This window comes from Cervus canadensis, chromosome 23 (assembly GCF_019320065.1).
Source record: "Cervus canadensis isolate Bull #8, Minnesota chromosome 23, ASM1932006v1, whole genome shotgun sequence".
Classification (NCBI taxonomy): Eukaryota; Metazoa; Chordata; class Mammalia; order Artiodactyla; family Cervidae; genus Cervus; species Cervus canadensis.
In genome coordinates, this window is record NC_057408.1 from 1,480,482 (window position 1) to 1,502,831 (window position 22,350).

General features: G+C 42.7%; 1 protein-coding gene across 1 annotated transcript in view; it reads right to left on the reverse strand.

Annotated features, from left to right (window-relative positions):
- Positions 1 to 991: 991 nt before the first annotated feature.
- The window catches only part of EPG5 (ectopic P-granules autophagy protein 5 homolog), a 126,070-nt gene continuing 104,711 nt past the window's right edge, over positions 992 to 22,350 (reverse strand). The window contains exons 36-44 of the mRNA XM_043443845.1: positions 21,981 to 22,156; positions 19,670 to 19,855; positions 18,971 to 19,180; positions 18,135 to 18,279; positions 10,640 to 10,882; positions 8,252 to 8,468; positions 7,579 to 7,794; positions 5,748 to 5,862; positions 992 to 2,972 (exon numbers count right to left, since the gene is read on the reverse strand). Coding sequence (XP_043299780.1) covers positions 2,790 to 2,972; positions 5,748 to 5,862; positions 7,579 to 7,794; positions 8,252 to 8,468; positions 10,640 to 10,882; positions 18,135 to 18,279; positions 18,971 to 19,180; positions 19,670 to 19,855; positions 21,981 to 22,156 — 1,691 coding nt within the window. The 3' untranslated portion in view covers positions 992 to 2,789. The remainder of the gene's footprint in view (positions 2,973 to 5,747; positions 5,863 to 7,578; positions 7,795 to 8,251; positions 8,469 to 10,639; positions 10,883 to 18,134; positions 18,280 to 18,970; positions 19,181 to 19,669; positions 19,856 to 21,980; positions 22,157 to 22,350) is intronic.

The window sequence follows — 22,350 nt, forward strand, 5'->3', positions numbered from 1 at the left end:
AATTATTAATTTTAGGTTTAAAAATCCAATAGAAAACTGTGTCTCACCTTCACTCAAAAGGAAAAAAGGACGTAGGCACTCTACTGGTACGATGTGGACACACTAGCTTCAAGGAAGGAAGCAGGCTGGCACTCGGTTAAAGAGAGGCTGGGCTGCTGTGGGGTTTCCATTTTCTGGACTCGGCTTCCCCCGCCTCAAAGAACCGAGAGACTTGGGCAACCCCAGGGAGGCAGACATGACCGGGCCAACAGACTGGTGGTCAAACTCTGAACCAGGGGCTTGAGGAACATGGAGGGTGGTCCAGGCTCCGCCAGGCCGAGCAGATGCGTCCGCAGGACCTCCCTCCCTTGGCGTCGGTGCCTCCCGCTCTCTGCAGTGAGGTGGGGGAACCAGGAGATCTGGGGGTGGAGTGTGCCTCTCTGCTTCCTGTGTGAACTGCAGAGAGGTAGGTGGAGAAGCAGAAGAGGTGCTCTTCAGCAAGCCCAGAAGCTGCCAGCATCCCAGCCTGAACCAGACGCCACTGCTGGCCACGTGCGGGGAACATCTATGCTGTTCACCTTCAACACTGCTCGGCCAGGCAACTCCTTGGTCTTAATGACCCGGTGTCAACACATAGCACCGCTGTCTCTGAAACTGGCCCCGAGCTGTCTGGAGGTGACTATTTTGCCAACAAAGGCTCATTATTCCTGAAAGCCAGTGGGCAGACTGGTCTCTTCTTTCCCAGGAGGCTACAGCAACGTAGCCACCTTTTGATCTATCTCAGTGTCGTTACAGTCATTTCTTAGCCCACAGCCTCTCAGGGGAACCTATGTATGAGTAAACCTTCCACTGTTAAGCATAACGAGGAAGTACTTTTACCAACCATCTCTGATAATCCAGATGGTATCCAAGAAAATAGAGGAAATCAGGCATAAAATATCTCCATCAACTTTAACAACTGAAATACTTTACAAGATAGTGTGATGTCCCTAAAAATCAGATTCTTACCATCTACAACCAAAGACTGATTTATTTTTTTATAATTTTTACAGAGCAAATACATTATAAATATTATAAATCTTCAAAAATTGAGATTAAACATAATTTTCTTTGAATGTATGTACTGTCACTCAAAAATTTCACATTCTAGGATATCAGTAATTACATCTTCCTCAAAGAAAACAGCACACAGAACATTTCCTGTCACAAAAATCTTTGTTGCCAAATCAGCCATGGAGTGGCCCACAGCTTCTAAAATGTGTAACAAGGAAAGCTCTGAGATGCGTCCCTCGGAGATGGGTACTTGGTGGCCCACAGGAATTGAAGGGTAACAGGGATGGTCTTTACCAGAGCATGTCTGAGGGGCAGAACTGTTCTGTTCAACTAAAGAGATTCAAAATAAAGAACAGCTCCTACACACTTCCAACTGTTGGGGGAGGCACCCCATATTGATATTTGGAAAGAGATTATCACTAGCTTAACCTATACCCCATCCCACTGGTAAAAGTCCTCAGTGATTTACACATTTTTTAGGTAAATATTCTCAGGCTATAGATAACCCTGAAACAAGGCATGGATTGCCAGCTGGACAAAATCAATTTTGAGCCAACAGAATTATGAGTATGATGACAGAAGTCAAAGTGCTAATTCCGGGGTGGGGTGGTGAGGGGGCAATATGACAAGAGCAAGAAGATGGCAGCAACACAAGGCAACGCCGTCTGTAGACAAGCTTTGGTGATGAAGAGACTGCTAACAACAGCAGGCTCACGCCGATTTACGAAAGGCCAAACTTCAATGAGGTCTCCTGACCTGACCCAGTTTCCACTGACCCGCAGTGTCTCAGCAGGTCTGCCAGCTTCGTCTGAGTTTACGTCTGGAGGGGATAAACAGGTGGGGCCCAAGGAATCGCGGTCTCAGTTTCTGCCTCTCTCAACAGCAGGACCTTTCGATATCAAAGCTGCAAATGACACGTCTACAGGGGCCAAGTGAGTGACGTGAATGAAGGAGTGGGCCAGGCTAGGACCAAAGGGATCGTCCATCTACACTGAACTGCAGAGAGGAAGCCCTGCCTACACGCTCAGCCATGGGGATCAAACAAAAAACACCTGTGCACGACTTGCCCCCCACCAGCTGCCAGCACACACCCCCGACTGAGAACAAATGGCTTCTTCTCCAGAAGGACCCATGGCTGGATGGAAATGGACGTGTTACCACCTCTGCTGTCCGCTTTAACCAGGATCAAGTGGTCATATTCCAGACAGTGACTTTGATTCAGCATTCTTATCTCCCTTCTCAGAGAAATATTTTAAGCTGTGGGGAATACCTCCCCACTCTTTGAAAAATGCATAAATTTTCAGAGCTTTTTTACTTTGAAGGAACACAACTAGGGTGCAAAAGTAAGGGTTCAACATGATTCCCAAAGTAGTCAGATCTGGCACAGGAGTCTTGACATTTAAATGAAACAGAAGACAAGAGTGGCGACATACAAAAGCACCCCCCATCCTGGGGTCTCATGAGATGACTGGATATTCAGGAATTGTGAGTGGTTCTCTACCCAGCAGAACCTTGTAAGTTTCTCTTGTTGGATGAATATAAAAGCTACAAAGTCTCTGGAACGTTCTAAGAACTAAGGAAACACATACACATGTGCACATGCACAACAGAATTATCTAGTGCTCACTCACAACTTGCATCTATGGTCAACTAATTCATTGGCCAAACTGCAGTGAAACTGAGCAAAGTTACTTGTGCAACAGTAAAGTTATATGTAAACATAAATAGCAACAGGTTTATCAAGAGCCTCTGAGTTACTATCGGATGTTGTCCAAATAATGCACTTCTGGATACAGACAGTTCACAAGAAGAGCCAGGAAGCTTTTCCCATCCTGGAGGCAATGGCCAGGATGCTTTATAAACTGTGCAGCTTGCGATATCTGATCCTGGTATTCAACATACTGCTTACTCGATGTCAAGGATTCAAGAGCATTCAGAGCCTAAAAGACACGGGAGACAAGAGGGTTAACCACACGGATACATGTAACACGATTCCCGCGGGGGTAGCACACCTGCTGTTGTCATCTGGTGCAACTGGGGGCCTCCAGGGAAGGCTACAGAACTGGAGCTAGACTTCTTAGAGGCAGACACTGATTAACCACAAGCAGAAGGAGGTCAGCAGCCCAGGCTTCTCTGGCTTCGGCCGCCTTCCACATCCCTCTTCCTGGCCTGTGCCATTTCCCAGTCCCTCCCCGCTGGCTTCCTCCTCGTCCTCCTTGCCCCCGTGCCAACGGTGCAGCCCTCCCCACCAGCACATCCTCTGCGCCTCTCCTGGAGCCTCACCCAGAAACCACAGGCATCGGTTACCTGTGAGACCTGTTTTAATGCGCTGTTGGGTTTGTTCTCAGGTTACAAAGTAATGTCGTACTATACCGTAACTAGATAAAATTCAGAAGAAACCAGTGGCTAAGTGCTGCTGACGGTGACTGATAAGGTTGCTCTATCAGTCAACAAACACAGCAGACAGATCAAGCTCCTCTGGTTTCCACCCAACAGAAACAGCAGTGATATTCCCATGCTTCTCTTCAGGAATAAAGAAAAACATTCTTTATTTCCATAATTTTAATTTTTCCTCCCTTCATACTGGGAGAAGAGAAAAAGGCTGTATTTAGAAAAAACAGCAAAAAAAAAAAAATCACAACAACGGTTCTTGGGGAGACAGGCAGCTTAGCCGCCCCTAGGATTCTTAACATGAACCATAAAGTGCCCCTCTCACTTACGGGGACCACTGCACTAGAGGACACAGGGCGCTCCATCAGGGGCTCTGTGACAGCCTCGAGGGGAAGGGTGGGGTGGGAGGCGGCGGGAGGTTCAAGGAGGAGGGGACATAGGTGCACCTTTGGTGATTCATTTTGATGTTTGGCAGAAACCAACACAATACTGTAAAGCAATTATCCTTCGATTAAAAATAAATAAGTGAAAAAATAAATAAAAATTAATTTAAAAAAAAGATGGAGGGAACATGTGTATACCTATGGCTGATTCATGTTTATAAATGGCATAAAGGAACACAATACTGTAAAGCAACTGTCCTCCAATTAAAAATTTTAAAATACATCAATAATAACAACCAAAAGAAGGAATTTGCTTGGCTCAGTAAATAAGGAGGCAGAAGATTTGGGGGTGGAGGTGGGGGATGGTAAATGAACAAGCAGCTTAGAAATAAGTTATCAAGTGGTTTAAGACAGAAGTTTTGGGTTGAAAATAAACAATGGAAGGGATTTTGGTACCAAGCTAATAGCTGTGTGAAAAGAATTAATCTAAGAACAAGAATCAGTAGGGACAGACACTCCCACTGACCACAGCTTCCATCTGTCTCTCCCGGCCACCCCACATACCTTCCTTTCTTCTTTTTTTTTTTTTTTTTAAAGAATAAGCTACTTTGACAGTTTGCCTAAGAGTAATCATTTTATTAAAAGATGAAGTCTTTCAAGTCTGAAAACCCAGACGACAAGCATGTCATCACTGTAAATCTAAAGGAAGGTCGTCAAAGCCTGCCAAGCAAGGCCTGGGGGACCTGCCGGCCACAGCTAAAGCAAAGCCATGCCCCAGCTGCTGGTGGGTACAGGCGAGTAGACTTCTCAAATGCAGCCTGAAATGCATGTCACTGACTTCATGACCGTCCCCTGGGACACTCATCTGTCCACCTGTGACGGCTCTTATATGATATTAGGGATTCAAATGGTGGCTGTCTAACTAATCTGTGACAAAACATCACGTACTGTATAAATCAGGATACCTGTGAAGAACCGGCTAATTTTTTCCCTTGATCTTTGCTCTTACTACTGAGATATCTACTATACACGGCTGACTCAGACATGACAATGCTGCAGAAGGCAAGAGCTACGAGGTCTAAGTGTTTCCTGTGTACAGACACAGTCCAGCAGAGTGGCAAGAGCTCAAAGCTGGGTCCAGACAGGCCCAGGGACTCCCAGCCCCAGCCTTTAGTGGCTGTGTGATCCGGGACAAATTCCTTAGCCTCTTTCTGTCTGTATTTCCTCATCAACAAAACAAGGATAATGAAAGTTGCTGTTGTTTAGTGTTGTTATGAGAATTAGAAGAGTTAAAACTTTAACTCGTTAACATCAAGTAAGTTAAAACTCGTAACAGTGCCTGGCGAGCAATAAGCACTCAAGAATGAAGGCTATCATTTTGTATTATGTACGTTTGTACTGTTTATGAGTGAAAGTAGTTATGGGAATAGGACTGCTACCATGTGGCCTTCCACATTTTTAGAACAAACTGTCATTTTTCACAGCTACCATTTTGTCCATGTCAGATACCATGGACAGTAGTCAACCCCCAGACTCACAAAACAGGAACCACTCCCTTGGTTCTAAGCTGAAGTTCAGCTAACATCCATCGGTCTCAACTGTAGTCTCATCCTCTGTGCCTGTCCCGAGGCCCAGCGTGTGATGCGTCAGCACACAGTCACGTCATCAGAATCAAAGATGACCCTAGGCTGGCTTGCCCATGATCTTGCTTCTTCTACAAGGGTAGTAACAGCATTCTGGGCAAGTGCCTACAAAAACTGGTTTAAAATCCAAGGCAGGCACACGTGGTCACCATTTTCCAGTAAGCAAAGTCCACCAGAGGGCATGCTATCCTGCTGTTGATAACGGTCATCAGGTCCTCACGTGTAAAAGACCACAGTTGCCACCTTCCCTCCTCCTGTGGAAAACTTCTAACCCTTAACCATGAAATTTTTTACTGACCTGCTGAGCTTTCATGGTCAGATATAACTCAGAGCTGGGCTTCAAGCGGATCTGATCCTCGGCAGGAACTTGAACCGAAAGGAAGGCAGCCATGCTTCGGGCAGCCACTCGGAACCTTAGGTGTTAGGGAAGAATCAGAGGAAGTAGAGGAAGTAAATGGCTATTTAAATAAGCATTTTATAACAAACACCACATTTTCTATTAAAAAAAAAAAGTTAAAAAAATAAATAAATAAAAATAAAAAAGTAAGTTAAACACATCTCCAGACCTGCTGCTACTATTAGCCTCTTTGGAAAAATTTAAAATATGATCAAAGAATCTTTATGGTCCTTCCATTAGATATAGCATAACTGAAACACTCAGCCACTGCTGGTAGGAGTGTTAAAAACGGTGCAGGTGCTATGGAGAACAGTTGGGCAGTTCCTCAAGAAGTCAAATATAAAGAAACACCGTGACTCAACAATTCCAAAAGAACTGAAAACAGGTGTTCTAACAAAACCTTGTATGTGACTTACACAGCAACACTATTCACAACAGCCAAAGAGTGGATACAACCCAAATGTTTATCAACTGACGAATGAAGTTGCGTCCACACAATGGAATGCTATTCAATCATTAAAAGGAAATAAGTACTGGTGCATGCTAAAATATGGATGAGCCTTGAAACTTCATTAAGTGAAAGAAGCCAGACACAAGAGGCCATGTATTATATGATTCCATTTATGTGAGATGTCCAGAACAGGATATACATAAAGTCAGAAAATCCATGAGTGGTTGCCAGAGACTTGGGGGAGAGGCAAAAAGAGAGTGATTGCTTAGCAGGTATAGGATTTCCTTCTGGGATGATGAAAATGATCTGGAACAAAATAGTGGTAACGGCTGCAACAATGCTGTGAATGTACTACATACCACTGAACTGTACATTTTTTTCTTTTCTTTTTTTGTTTTTGGCTGTACTGCATGACATGGGGGATCTCAGCTCCCCAAACAGGGATCAAACCTGTGCCCTCTATAGTGGAAGCACAGAGTCTTAACCACTGGATCCCAGTGGAAGTCCCTGTATTATACATTTTAAAAGGGTTACCATGATAAATTTTATGTGCCATGTGTTTTACAATTTAAGTGAATCAAATCACACTTAATTTAGTAAAAATCATATCAATTTTAGTCCTGCTAAATTCTACCATAAACAAAGGAGCATGATGTAAACTGGTTTGGACTGGGTGGTTATTCTCTAAGAATGCTGACATCAGAGTAGGGGTATATGGGAGTTTTTCAAACCAGGTAAGACCTTTAGCAGAAAAACCATGATACAAATAAGTCTTAGAGGATAAAATGGGACTAATAGCAAATTCTTTCACACCTTGGAATTTTTAGCAACAAAAACCTGAATTTACTTCTCATTACTCATCCTTCTAATCAGTTAACTTCCACTCATCTTGACTTAACAATTCTGCTAGAGCAAGTCCCTCACAGAACCTGGGTTTCCCTGACAAAGTGCTGGCGGTGGAGCAGCTGAGCAGGTATTTTAACCTAACACCGCACACCGTCACTGGCTCAGAGGCAGAAAGCAATGAGTAGTGTGGTCAGGTTACAAAGTCAAAAGACAATGAGATACTGCTAAAAAAAAACTTTGAACATAAAAGTTGTTTTAAAATGGAAAAAATAAACATGCTTTTTAAAATATAAAGAGGTAATCAGGCTCTGATTTCTTATTAATCTCCAGAAGGAACCTAGCCCCCAAACAGAAAATCTACCTAGTATCACGCCCCCCAGGCAGGTGCACGTGTCTGAGGCCCACTTACAAGGGCAGCGGCAGATGCCTCCTCACCTGTTGGACAAGGGTGACTTCCGGCCCAGCCCAATTGCCCCGAGAATCCCCGAGCTGAGCCTCTCCTCAGCCAACAGGTTCTGCCGGCCTTGAAGCATAAGCAGGATTCGAATGACAGCCTCTGTCAAGACCGAGTCATTCTGCTCCGTCTGAACCAGAGACAGCTGCAGGGCCTGGTGCCACCAGAGGAACAGCTTTGCTTCTTCCTGCACAGAGCTGAGGGTGCGGGGGGTCATCAGGGAGAGATCCGTCCACTCTCACTTACCCGGACGTCCACACGGCAGCTTTCAGCATTAGGGACATCTCGCCCTGTCAAAGCTCAGGCTGACAAGCTACGATGTTGATAAAGTACTGGGACAGTAAAGGAGCAGCTGACATTTACTGTCCCTTCTACACGCCAGTCACCATATATGAGCTCCATGTCCTTGTAATCAAGTGAGATAAACGCTGCTACCCCTACCTACTGAACTGAATCAAAGCTAAAGGCGGTGCTTCAGAAATGCCTGTTTTAGGAAAGCAAAAGCCTGCTCAGAAAATCGGTCCATGCAAGGAAAATCTTCCCAAAACAGTCTTGTTTCTTGGGTCTCTGCACTGAAATGGACACTAATCTAAGCCCAAATTCCCAGCTATCCCAACCTGTGGGTTGGCTATAGCAACCGGAGGGTCAGCATACCTCGGATACACCTGTTCCAACCACTTGCTTAAGAGAAGCAGCACTTTCATTTCGTTCCTTAGTGTCTGCTCGCTATTTAGACACTGAAGCAGGTAGACGTAGAGAGTCAAGTAGCTGCCAAGGGACAGGCACTCATGCAGAAACTCTTCAGTGGTGAGCTCGGGAACCTGAAGGGACACCAGAATGGGGCCCCATCCTAGATTCTGGTTGAGGGAGCCTAAGAAAGGAACACCGAGAGGAGAGAACAAGGTAAGAGCAAGAATCAAACTACCTAACTGCTCTAATGAGCCTTTCACTTTAAAATTTAAAAGCTTTATGTCGAGAAAACACCACTCACATTGGCCTCGGAGGGCCTGACAATGTCTCACGGTTTGCACTGCAAGCCCTCAAGCTTAATGCCTGTGTCCTGGCTGTGGATGATGCCAGTGCAGAGGGTTAAGAAGTCAGGCGTTGTGGCTGCATTTTCATAAATCCCTCTCTCACCATACTATGACCATTAAAATCACAGACACTGCCTGTCCCGGTCATCTAAGAATTTTAATTTACCGAATACCATTTTCAAGTATGTTACGAACACTTCAGCTTTTCTGGGGGATATTATTTATTACTTTATGTTGGGGTCCTTTAATGGACTGAAACCTGGTGGTATGGAGTCGACGATAAGAAAGCAAAAGAGAGAAAGAGGCTGATATTCCCTGGCTTACGCAGAGGACCAATAAAGCCCTTGACACAGGACTTGCATCGCTCACGAAGGCAACAGGCACCCCCTCGAGGGGGTGAAGGCACAAAGGGTCTTCTCGAGAGGGTCTTAGAAGCCAGGGCAGGAAAGTGAGCACGACGAGTCTCCACGCTCCAATCAGCCAGAAAAAGAGAGAGAGAGAAAGAGAAAGAGAACACAGGGACCTAAGCTCTGATGGAGCAAAGGTACTGTAATGATTTTTCTCTGAGTATATGTAGGCTGTGGTACAAGAAATTTCTTTCGGCAATGATAGAGATCAGAAAACCAAATGTACAGTAACCATTACCAAGGGAACAAGGGATAATATGGTCACAAGGTCAGGAGACAATCCGTATCTCAAGAAAGGGGAGCGAGACTAAGCAGTTTTGTCATAAAGACAATGTTTACTAAAGGAGACCCAAGCCTGCCTCACACAGTGACCTCACTCCCTGGGAGCAGCGTGCTGTTCCGCTTGAAGAGGGACAAAGGACTCATGAGCGACAGCACGTAGGAATCCTCCCATTAAACACTCCCCGAAACTTTATCCATCAAAAGTATTTTTTTAAGCATCAAAGTTTCATTTGACTCCTATCTTAAATACACAAATTCTTGAAAATGCTTCATAAAGAGAAAAAATGAATTTGATTTCAGTAACAATTAGTAAATAAATCTGGAGCAAGAGGGTTATCCTGATGCTTCTCAGTTTTGGGGGCGGGAATGCGAGTACGGTGACATGGGGACAGCACAGAACTTTCCACAGGGGGACATGGGAACACGGAGGCTCGTGTGCTGCCAAGGAAGGGCAGGGGCAGGTTACAGGCACCTCCCGGCATTCTCAGTCCAGTACTCGTCCTCCTCCCCGACCGTGGGCATGAGCATGTGTATCTGGGCACCAGAGTTAAGAGGTACTGCTCTGAGCAGTTCTTCTTAACCAGGCCAAGCTGTTGCCAGAATCTGCGAGTTTACAGGTAGGAAATAAGAAAGACAAATCAGGAATGGGCATGGGGGTAAGGGAGAGAATTTCTTCATAATAGTTAAAACATATGACAAAAAGCAATAAAAGGACCTAAGAAAAATTTTAATAAGTGACAAAATAGAGGAAATTAATATAGTGGATAATTACAAAGATTCTGGTTTATAGCATTTGCTTTTAGGACTATGACTAGGCCTATGACAGACACAATTTACCTATCACAAGAGGATTGGTCTGACACTACAAAACCCCTCATTTTAATGAGTTAGAGGTTCCCTTCCTTGAAACAATATGGTAGCAACATGGGCCAAAGGTTGTCTTCATGAAGAAAACAAACTATACCCTGAAACATCAACAACATTTACAGAGATATCAGAGAGGTACAATCCTTCAACGGGAAGGGTCTGGAAAGGTATCTCCTTCAGTGAGCGCGCTCAGTCGCTCAGTCATGTCTGACTCTTTCTAACCCCATGGACTATAGCCCATCAGGCTCCTCTGTCCATGGGATTTTCCAGGCAAGAATAATGGAACGGGTTGCCACTTCCTACTCCATGGGATCTTCTCAACCCAGGGATTGAACCTGTGTCTCTTGCATCTCCTGCATTGGCAGGTGGATTCTTTACTACTGAGCCACCTAATCTTCCCTGGAAAAGATGGATTGACTGAGAGCCTACTGAGGGTAAGAGGGTGCTCTTACCCTCCTTGAAGTAAGCAGTGATGCAGGCTTCCGTCGTCTCGGCCATGTGGCGGACAGAAGCCAGGCTCTGGCAGGCGGCTGTTAACAGTGGCAGCACCACCAGCCCGTGCACCTTTTGCCCGATCCAGGTCCGGATACTGCCTCGCAGGAACTCTGCCGTTGGGACAGTCGCATTGTTCATCATCATTAGGACTTCCATGAAGAGGCTGCTGAGGGCCATGTGGCGGGTCTGGCTATCCAGATCTAAAAGGGAACACAGACACATACCTGCAAAAGGCTGCTGGTATGACGACGTGAACGTGATAAAGGGGACAACAGTGTTTCAAACTGGCTGCTCTCCAGGGGCCAGAAAGAAAATCCTGGATAGTGCTTAGATTTTACAGATAGGATGTGGCATATAAATACTTTGAAGAGCAAAGCAGGAACTACTGCAAGACCTTAAAACCTTTTTTCCCCTCAATTTTTCCTAATTTTTTTAAAATTTAAAAAAAAAACTATTTTTTATTGAAGCATAACTGACCTACAATGTTGTGTTAATTACTACCATACAGCAAAGTGACTCACACGCTCACAAACATACATTTTTTCATATTCTTTTCTATTATGGTTACCACATGATATTGAATTTAGTTCCTGGTGCTATACAGTAGGACCTTGTTTATCCATTCTATATATACCACTTTGCATCTGTGAATAATGATTTTAATCTATCTTTTAATATGACTCATGGGAACAAAAATGATTCCAATAAGCCTCCTAATAGATCGCAGCCTCTCCCCTTCCCATTCACCATCAACTGAGCCAACAAATATTTTCTTAAAAACCAGAACTGATCCTGATTAATGTTTCTAGTATGCCACTCTTGTAATTAAGATGTTTCTAGAATGCCTTTGCACTCATCTCACACACTAGTAAAGTAATGCTCAAAATTCTCCAAGCCAGTTCAACAGTACGTGAACCGTGAACTTCCAGACACCAAACTGGATTTAGAAAAGGCAGAGGAACCAGAGATCAAACTGCCAACAACCGTTTGGATCATCAAAAAAGCGAGAGAGTTCCAGAAAAACATCTACTTCGGCTTTATTGATTATGCCAAAGACTGACTGTCTGGGTCACAACAAACTGTGGAAAATTCTTTAAGAGATGGGAATACCAGACCACCTGACCTAACTCCTGAGAAATCTGTATACAGGTCAAGAAGCAACAGTTAGAACTGGACACAGAACAACAGACTGGTTTCAAACTGGGAAAGGAGTACGTCAAGGCTGTATATTGTCACTCTGCTTATTTAACTTATATGCACAGTACATCATGAGAAATGCTGGACTGGATGAAGCACAAGCTAGAATCAAGATTGCCGGGAGAAATGTCAATAACCTCAGACACGCAGATGACACCACCCTTATGGCAGAAAGTGAAGAACTAAAGAGCCTCGTGATGAAAGTGAAAGAGGAGAGTGAAAAAGTTGGCTTAAAACTCAACATTCAGAAAACTAAGATCATAGCATCTGGTCCCATCACATCATGGCAAATAGATGGGGAAAAATTGGAAACAGTGACAGGCTTTACTTCTGGGGCTCCAAAATCATTGCCAGTGGTGACTGCAGACATGAAATTAAAAGACACTGGCTCCTTGGAAGGGAAGTTATGACCAACCTAGACAGCATATTAAAAAGCAGAGACATTACTTTGCCGACAAAGGTCTGTCTAGTCAAAGCTAGGGTTTTTCTAGTAGTCATGTACGGATGTGAGAACTGGACTATAAAGAAAGCTGAGTACCAAAGAATCGACACTTTTGAACTGTGGTGTTAGAGAAGACTCTTGAGAGTCCCTTGGACTGCGAGGAGATCCAACCAGTCCATCCTAAAGGAGATCGGTCCTGGGTATTCCTTGGAAGGACTGATGTTGAAGCTGAAACTCCAATACTTTGGCCACCTCATGCGAAGAGTTGACTCATTTGAAAAGACCCTGATGCTGGGAAAGATTGAAGGTGGGAGGAGAAGGGGACCACAGAGGATGAGATGGTTGGATGAGATGGATCGAGTGATGGACAAGTAAACTCTGGGAGTTGGTGATCGACAGGGAAGCCTAGCGTGCTGCAGTCCATGGGGTCACAAAGAGTCAGACATGATTGAGAGACTGAACTGACTGAGAATGCCTTTCACTGCTTTGCCTGGCTATTATTCAATCTTCATGGCACAGTTACATACAACCAACTCTAAATCAATTTCTCCAGCATTGCCAGCTAATTCTTCTGTTTAGGTTTGTCATAGCTTTCCTGCCAAGAAGCAACTGTATTCTGATTTCATGTCCACAGTGATTTTAGAGCCCAGGAAGAGGAAATCTGTCACTGCTTCCACCTTTTCCCCTTCTTTTTGCCATGAATGGGGCCAATGCCATGACCTTAGTTTTTTTTGATATTTAGTTTTAAGCCGGCTTTTTCACTTTCCTCCTTCATCCTCATCAAGTTCTTTAGTTCCTCTTCGCTTTCTGCCATTAGGGCGGTATCATCTGCACATCTGCGGTTGTTGATGTTTCTCTTGCCAGTCTTGATTCCAGCTTATAACTCATCCAGCCCAGCATTTCTCATGATGTCCACTGACAGGTGAATGGATAAAGAAGCTTTGGTACATACACACAACAGAATATTACTCAGCTATAAAAAGAAACACATTTGAGTCTGTTCTACTGAAGTAATGAAGATGAACCTAGAGCCTATTATATGGAGTGAAGTTAAGTCAGAAAGAGAAAGACAAACATCATATATAAAAGCATATACATGGAATTTAGAAAGATGGTACTCATGACCCTATTTGCAGGGCAGCAAAGGAGACGCAGACAGAAAGAACAGACTTTCAGACACAGTGAGGGAAGGTGAGGGTGAGATGGTTTGAGAGTCGCGCTAAAACACATGCATTACCATATGTAAAATAGACAGCCAACTGGAACGAGGCCAGTGCTATGTGATAGCCTAAAGAGGTGAGGTGGGATGGAGAGGGAGGTGGGAGGGAGGCTCAAGAGGGAGGGGACATGTGCATACCTATGGCTGATTCATGCTGATGTATGGCAGAAACCTTCACAGTATCGCAAAGCAACTATCCTCCAATTAAAAATAAAATACTTTAAAATATAAAAATGGTTGTACCCACTTACTCTGTACTCACAGTATATGAGAGTTATGCTGCTGATACACATCCTCACCAACACTTGGTATTGAAACCTTTTTATCTATTCTCATGGGTGTGACAGAGTATATCGTCAAGTTCTTAATTTACATCTCCTTGAATATTAACAAGGTTTAGTATGTTTTCACATGTTTATTGGTTATTTGAATATTCTCTTTTATAGCATGTCAATTTAAGGGTCTGGTTCATTTTTTCCTGCTGGGTTGTCTTTTTCTTCCTTTTTGTATCCACTGTGACAATCGTAGTCATATTTAATGTAATTACTGATGTGCATGATGTGCTAAGTCGTGTCCGATTCCTTGTCAGCCCATGGACTGTAGCCCATCAGGCTTCTCTGTCCATGGGATTCTCCAGGCAAGAATACTGGAGTAGGTGGCCGTGCCCTCCTCCAGGGGATCTTCCTGACCCAGGGACTGAACCCCATCTCTGATGTCTCCAGCACTGGCAGGGGGGTCTCTGCCACTGGAGCCAGCTGGGAAGCCCATCTTAGCTACTGTGCGTACATGCTGAAGTCGCTTCAGTCGTGTCTGAGTCTGTGTGGCCATAGCCAACCATCCGGCTTCTCTGTCCAGGGATTCTCTAGGCAAGAATACTAAAGAGGATTGCCATATCCTCTTCCAGGGGCTCTTCCCGACCCAAGGATCAAACCCACATCTCTTATGCCTCTCACATTAGCAGGCGGCGTCTTTACCACTAGTGCTACCTGGGAAGCCCATCTTAATTACAATATGCTTCCAATTTGTTCCTCCTAGTCTACATTCCTTTTGCTCTCTTTTATTTTTTTTAAGGGATTATTTCTTGTTTTTCTACTTTTTCTTTAGTTTGGAAGTTAAATATTCTTTTTAAATTAAATAACATTTTCATAGTGGTTATCATACAAATTATATCATGTATTCTTGAAAGTCTGAGGTTGGTTGGCTCCCAGACAATGTTAATGAAGTCAGACTTCATTCAGATTTACCCTTTATATTTACCAGTTTCATTGTTCATCCTTAGTCTCCTATTTATCTTCTCTTTATTATCTCCTTCTTTCTAAACAGATTTTGATTATATTTTATGGTTCTTTTTATATAATATCTTAAGTTTAATGTTTAATTTTTGATGTTCTTTCTTAAAATCAGTTCTAAATATTTCAAGTTTCTATTATTGTTCCTTTGGCCATCAGTTACTTAAAAGTTTGCTTCTTCATTTCCAATGTACATGTTTTTCCCCTCTTGGTTATATTTTGTTACTGACTTTTAAGTTCACTGCACTGTGGTTAGAATATGTAATCTATTTGATACCTGTCCTTTAGAACTGATTAAGACACGTTTTGGAGCTCCCCAGATAGCACAGTGGTAAAGCATCTGCCTGCCAATGTAGGAAATGTGGGTTTGATACCTGAGCCAGGATGATTCCTTGGAGGAGGAAATGGCAACCCTCTCCAGTTATTCTCTCCTAGAAAATTTCACAAACAGAAGAGCCTGGTGGGCTACACTCCATGTGGTCGCAAAGAGTTGGACATGACTGAGTGACTGAGCATGCACGGAAGACATGCTTTAATCCTGGTAATGCGTCAAGTTTCTTAACTGTTCCATGTGAGACTGACACTGTGTGCATTCTGTACTTACAGGGTGTATCACTCTCTACATACTCATTACATACAACTGTGGTATACAGACATCCCACAGTCTTACTGGTTTTCTGCCTACGTGATCTATCAGTTACTGTCAGACATGTGTCAAAATCTCTATGAGTGAATTTGACATTTTTCTTCCTAGTTCTGTCAATTTTCACCTTACGCATTTTCTTCCTGGTGAATTGAACCTTACATCAATTTCCAGTGACTCTCTTAATTTCTTTTTTAATAATTTTATTTATACTTATTTATTTTTGACTGTGCTGGGTCTTTACTGTTTTGTGGGCTTTTAATTGTAGCAAGCAGGGGCTACTCTTTAGTTCCAAAGCACAAACTTCTCATTGCGGTGGCTTTTCCTGTTGCAGACCACAGGCTCCAGGGCGTGTGGGCTTCAGCGGTTGTGGCAGGTGGGCTTTAGAGCAGAGCCTCAGTAGTTCTGGCACAAGGGAATAGCTGTTCTGCGGCATGCGGGATCTCCCCAGATCAGAGATCGAACCCACGTCCCCTGCATTGGTAGGCAGATCCTTTACCACTGAGCCACCAGGAAAGCCCTCCTTATTTCTAATAATGCTTTTTTCTTATTTATGTATGTATTTTTCATGCAAATCCAGGGTGGGAAAACACACTGGAGATCATTTGGCTTTGTGATGCTTTCTGCATTACAGTCCTATCTATCTCACATTGATACAGCAATATCAGCTTTCTATTTTAATCTGCCTAATGTGACTGCCTTGTAGAAATCTTTCTATATCCTATGATTTAGATATACTTAGGAATAGCTTAAAACCAGGTGGTGTTGATTATTAATCTAATCTGACAATCTCTGTCTTTTAAACTTGACCACCTGCCCATTTATATTTACCAATATATATTAAATTTTATCTTTTTATTTTGACTATTTTTCTCACCTTTTCCATCTTTCTTTTTTAATAAATTTATTTTTAATTGGAGGATAGCTGCTCTACAGTGTTGTGTTGGTTTCTGCCATAAAACAACGTGAATCAGCCGTAAGTATACATATATCCCTTTCCTCTTGAGCCTCCCTCCCACCCCCAGCCCATCTCATCCCTCTAGGTTGTCACAGAGCACTGGGCAGGCTCCTTCTGTTAACAGTACCTTCCCACTAGCCATCTATTTTACACACGGTAATTTATATGTCAGTAGTACTCTCTCAATTCGTCTCACTCTCTCCTTTCCCCACTGTGTCCAAAAGACCGTTCTCCACATGCTTCTTGCCTTCACTGGATTGAACGTATTTTGGTCAATCCTTTTTATCTCTTTCTACTGACTCAGAAATTACATATTTTCTTTTTTTCTTTTAGTGAATTGCTTAGAATTTTTACCATTCATACTCTATCAAGGCACACATTTAACCAATTTCTTGACCCCCCTCAAACAATATTAAAACCTTAGAATGCTTTTAACTCAACTCCCTTCCTAACTTATATATATTTGTGGTCATATGATTTAATTTTAGCTTTTGCTTTTTAAATCCCTAAATGATGATAACTATAGGTTTATATCAGCAGTTTTGTTTGTATTTACCCATATTTCATTACTTTCTCTGCTTATTTTCCTTCTTGAAATTCAAGCCTTTCACTTGTGATCACTCCACTTCTACCTAACGAACATGCTCTATTTAATACTTCCTTTAGTGATGTCCACTGGGACAAACACTCTCAGGTTTCAAGGAAAACATCTTTATTTCATCCTTATCCTTGAAAGATGGTTGTTCTTATTTTACAATCCCAGGTTACAAGCCATCTCCTCACAGCACACTGAAGGTGCTGTTGCATGTCTTACAGTTTCCACTGGCGCCACCGAGAAGCCAGCTGTCCATGTCAAAGTTTTTCTTTCTTCACCGGTGCTTCTGCAGTCTCACTACAGTATGTACAGGTGTGAATTTCTATTTACCTTGCTTGGGATTTGCTGGGTTTAACAAACCTAAGGATTGCCGTCTTCCTTTCTCAGAGCAGGTTCATTTCTAACTCATCCTTACCCTGAGGATGCTGTCCTGTGTGGTTCTGCATGGGAGCTCCTTTCAAGGCTCCCAGCCTAGGCAGGGCCTGGGTTTTATAGCCTCCCCTAATCCAAGGAAGGTCAGTAAAAGCCTGCAAGCTAAAAGGTAGCCTCAGCACTCCATCTATTTTCATGAGCTCCTCCTTTCACTTACTTTCTGACTTCTGAGATTTTCTGCCAACTTGTCAATAAGTTTAATCTTTGGTTTCTTAAAAACATTTTATTTATCCAGCCTTCTAAGCTGTTTCTAGCAGAAGAGGCAGTCAGGATGTCCAGTTTACCAAACTGCTAGGAGTATAAGTTCTCATATAAAGTTCCCTTACAAGCCTACAGGTGATTCTGAAGTGCCCTCCAAGTTCAGAGCTAAACATCCAGGAAGGCTGCTCACTGGACAGTCTCTAGTTCTCTCTTAATCATCACAGTGACTTGTCTAACTCAGCCCTCAGTCCACTTAACCTCACAGCAGCAGCTGACAGTATCTACCCCTCCTTCAAGTCCTTACAATTCAGGCCTCCCCCCATGCTGAGATGACAAGTGTCAAGGCATCAGCCTGACCACTGCTTCTCTGCAAACAGAATGACAGTGTCCTGACCATCATCCTGATCTCATAATGTCTTACACACAGCAGGAAATGATTTACTGAGTGAATACATGACTTCTCCAAAGTCACTTACCAGGTGGGTTAAAAACGATGATATCATCCAAGAGCTTAGACATTTCCTGTTCAAGGACTGCTAAGGTGATTTTTCCATTTTGTTCCAGGGAGCTGAGGAACTGAACCATCTGATGAGTGAAGGCTCGGCATTTTGGAACTGCATCCTGACAATAAAAAAACGATCATTCAAATAAGTCCGGCCAACAGTGTTACCTGAATGTTCCCTGGGAGCACAGCACTGCACTGACTGCCCCAACAGGGAGTGGGAGGACAGCGCAGGGAGCCCGGTGAGGACGGGTGTGCCCAAGGACCCTGCGCTGGGGGAGCAGAAGTCTCATCACACTCAGACTGGAACCCACATTCTCCCAAATCCCAGGAGCAGTCTTTACTGCATTAATAAGATTAACCACACACTAAGTACTTGCCAGGAACTTCTCCAAAAATTTTATGTTCACTGCCTAATCTGATCTTCAGAACACATTAAAGGCAAGGTATTATTTTCAGTTCAGCTGAGAAAGCCAAAGAATGACAGTGAGCTGGGGATATGAGTTTGTCAGACGTTATACTCATGTTCATTATTTGCTGCCATTCTGTTGCCAATGACACTCAGATCAGCGAACCAACAGCCCACTGCTGTCCCCTAATCCTTTTCACCTCTTGTGAGCATGTGGCACTGCTAGCAGGTAAAGGCTTACTAGGAGAAATAAATGAAACTCAAAGCCCCCAGAAGCCAAAATGACATAGGATCCTTCAGCTTTTTCTGCTGAGCCACTGCAGGGTTTAAGACAGTCCTCAGCGGCACTAACACTACCAGCCCCGAAGAACACTCTGCCTTCCACAGCACGCGCAACTTACAAGATGTTTCTGGCTGTCAGTAGGAACAGAAAGGCCTGCAGACACTTTCAGGAGCTTCACAATTAATTCAGCAGAAGATTCCTTTGCCAGGATGATAGATGGCTGGTAATGGCTGCTAAAATAACCCAGCACACTCTGATATGACACAATATCCACAAGATGCCACGAGAGTGAGCTTGTCTGTCCAAGGAGAGTAAGTAGAGGAGAATCCTAAAAATGAAAACACACATTCCTTTAGTTCCAGCGCTCCCATTTTTCCAGAAATATGTCTTTACTGAGCCCATGGAGTGACCACTAACATTGCCTATTATGAGCATAGAAGAGTTAAGACATCAAATAAGCTTCTGCTCAAGGCAGAAGTACTCATGAAAGTAATAACTGAAGTCTTGGCAAAACACATTAATGTTAAGATTTAAAGTATTCAGAATCCAGTTTTCAAAGAAACTCTGTGATCTTGTGGTAGAACAGCAATTAATGAAATATAAAATGAAATTGATTTTAATACTATAACTTGGTGTGGTTCCCTTAGACTATAAACTGTCTGAGAAAACCAGGCAGCTAGTCGAAGGCACATCCCATAGGCCATGCATCTATTCAAACCAGAAGGGGCACTAGGGAAACTGAAAAGCCGCAATTTCATACAGAGTGAGGATCTAAGAACTCTGCCAAGTCTTGATCACAGGCTCTCTAAAAACTTACTGTTTGGTCCACCAGTTGATCTTCCTTTGCCAATAAAATCATCATGAAAAGGAGGCAGACAACCATGCCCCGGGTCTCTGGGCGGGGACTGGGACTCCAGGCATCAGAGAGCACACTGACCCAGTTGACTTCACAGAGAACAGACCCCAAAAACAAGAAGCAGCTCTTGGGGCTTCCTCGCTCCACCTAAAAGGAAACAACGCTTTTAGCTATCTATGTATCTTAAAAATGTATATACATCAATGTTTACTAAATTATATCTTTTAAATTACTCTTTCTCCCCAGATTATAGAAACTATTTATAACTCTATCCCCCACTCGAGAGATTTAGACGTAATATTTATTTTTCCTCCCATGTTCGATGTGTGGGAACATCTTTCAGTTTGTTTGGAGTTCATTATTTATTCCACTAGTTCTTAACAGGAGAGGAATGATCTTTCCTAGCTCCAGGTAGGGTGACAAACCTCTGCCACAGTCAGTCACCGGTGCTCAAGGGAGCCTACCAAAGTCCTCAGATGTGCTGGCAAGACCAAGGTGATACATCTATTAGTCACTGCTGTCCAAAGCTGAATGTGCACCAGAACCACCCGGAGGACTTATCTGGGGATGGGGAGGGGGTGGGTATATCCAGAGAATTTTTAATGTCCTATATCTGGAGTTAACAAGTTCCCAGGTGGTTCTGATGTTGCTAATCCTGGGACCATACTTCGAGACAATTATATTAGCATATTTAATTTTCATACGGCCTTTTTAGTATAATGTGACATTGTAAGTACATCTCTGTATCATTAGTCTTCATAATTTTTTGATAACTGCATAATGTTTAATTAAGTCCTATTTAAACTATATTAGAGATGGGGGCAAATGTATTATAAAGTATTACTATATAATCAATATCAAAGTTATCTCTTATCAGTTCATTTCAAGACTCTTTAAAATATGTCTAGCTATAAATTTTTCCTTTTTTTAAAAGAAGATTAAAAAGTTCAACTCCATTTGTAAAATCACAATCAATGGAATCTGATGATGATTCATGTCTTCCAGTTACTACCATAATTATATCATGCTATTTACTCTTTTTCCCATGATTTTTCATCCTCCTTTATAATCTATTATCTATCTTGACCCTCAACCCCCTCAAAATCATACTTTACTATGCCATCAAACTCATGGAACTAAAAAAGGTTCCCAGCTTCTGGGCAGGGCAGTCTTCTACCCTTAGACTAAAACGACTAGAGATACAAAGTCTATAGCAGCCCTTCATGGACCATTCTATTTAATTGTCATATAGCTAATGCTGCCTTCTTAAATGCTCTCTTTCAGCTCTTTAGACAAAGGTTCAATTCCATATTCATAATAATGATGAATATTTACATAATGCCTGTCTCATATACTAAACCTAGCTATAAAATCATTTTTAACCTTGTATTTTACTAAGACAACTATCCTCAGCTTTCCTTAGAGCTCAGCTACAGAGTTGTGGCTGACAAGAACACCACTGGAACACTAAAAGACTGCATTAGATTTTACTCAGTGTCATAAATAACTATGGATCTGCAATAACTGAAGCACTTAAAGTGTCTCAATAATAAATGTGACATTAGGTTAACAGTGAACACAAATGAACTGGTAACTATGAACAAATAAACTGAAATGGTCATAAAAAGCTAAGACAAGATTAAAGACTTTTTAAAACAGAAACTTAAGAACAGCAACAAAAATGCCCAACTGGTATGTGACACTACTGTGCCTATTTTCTGTACCTATTGCTTCTACTGCAAAAATTCCCACACACTTATTGGGACTTTTTCCAGGTCATTCCAGGTCTTTATATGACTATGATGCATTATTGGCTGCTATAGTAACACTTCTGTCACCTATAACCAAATTATCCCTTATGTAACTCTTAAAGAAACTAATGCTTGAGTATCAACTTACATTTTACTTCAATAGAAATTTAACAATAAAAAGTTTTAATGATACTATCATAGAAAAACATGCATACATGCATACACAGAAACACCAAGACTGAGTGTGACAATGTCATTACACTATGTACTGCCATGACAATATCACGAATGTCAAGGGGATGACTGCTATATTACAGACAAAATCTTTCTGGGAGCTTTAAAAATGATCCTGTAAATGCCATCTTACTAACACAGTAAAATGACGTCCATGGGAAGCACCATCTAGGCGATGAAAAATGCAAGCAGGGTCCACACCAGCACACACAGCAACTTCCGAAAACCCACAGTGAACAGGCTGCTCCCAAGACGCCGGGCTGTGGCATGCAAAGTAAAGGGCTTACCTTGAAGAAGGCCTCCATGAGCATCTGGTCAGGACGCAGGTCCCGCCACGGAAGTTTCTGGTAGGCACTGTGAAAAGCATACAGGATGAACTCTGGCATTTTGGGCGCTGTACATGCTTCACAGTAATGCAGCAGGTGCAACCGAAGGGCTCCTTCATCACCAGGCAAGAGCTTATCTAAAATTGAAAAAGAAAATACAGCTGAATACCTTTGGGTTTATCTTTAACACAAACAAAACCCTAACACAAACCACAAATTTGAATGAAAAGTCTAAAACCTAATGTTCTCAATAATTACCCAGCTTCAGAGATTTTCACCTACCAGAGAAAAAACTGATGGCAGAGTAATAATGAAGAATGGTAATTTACTT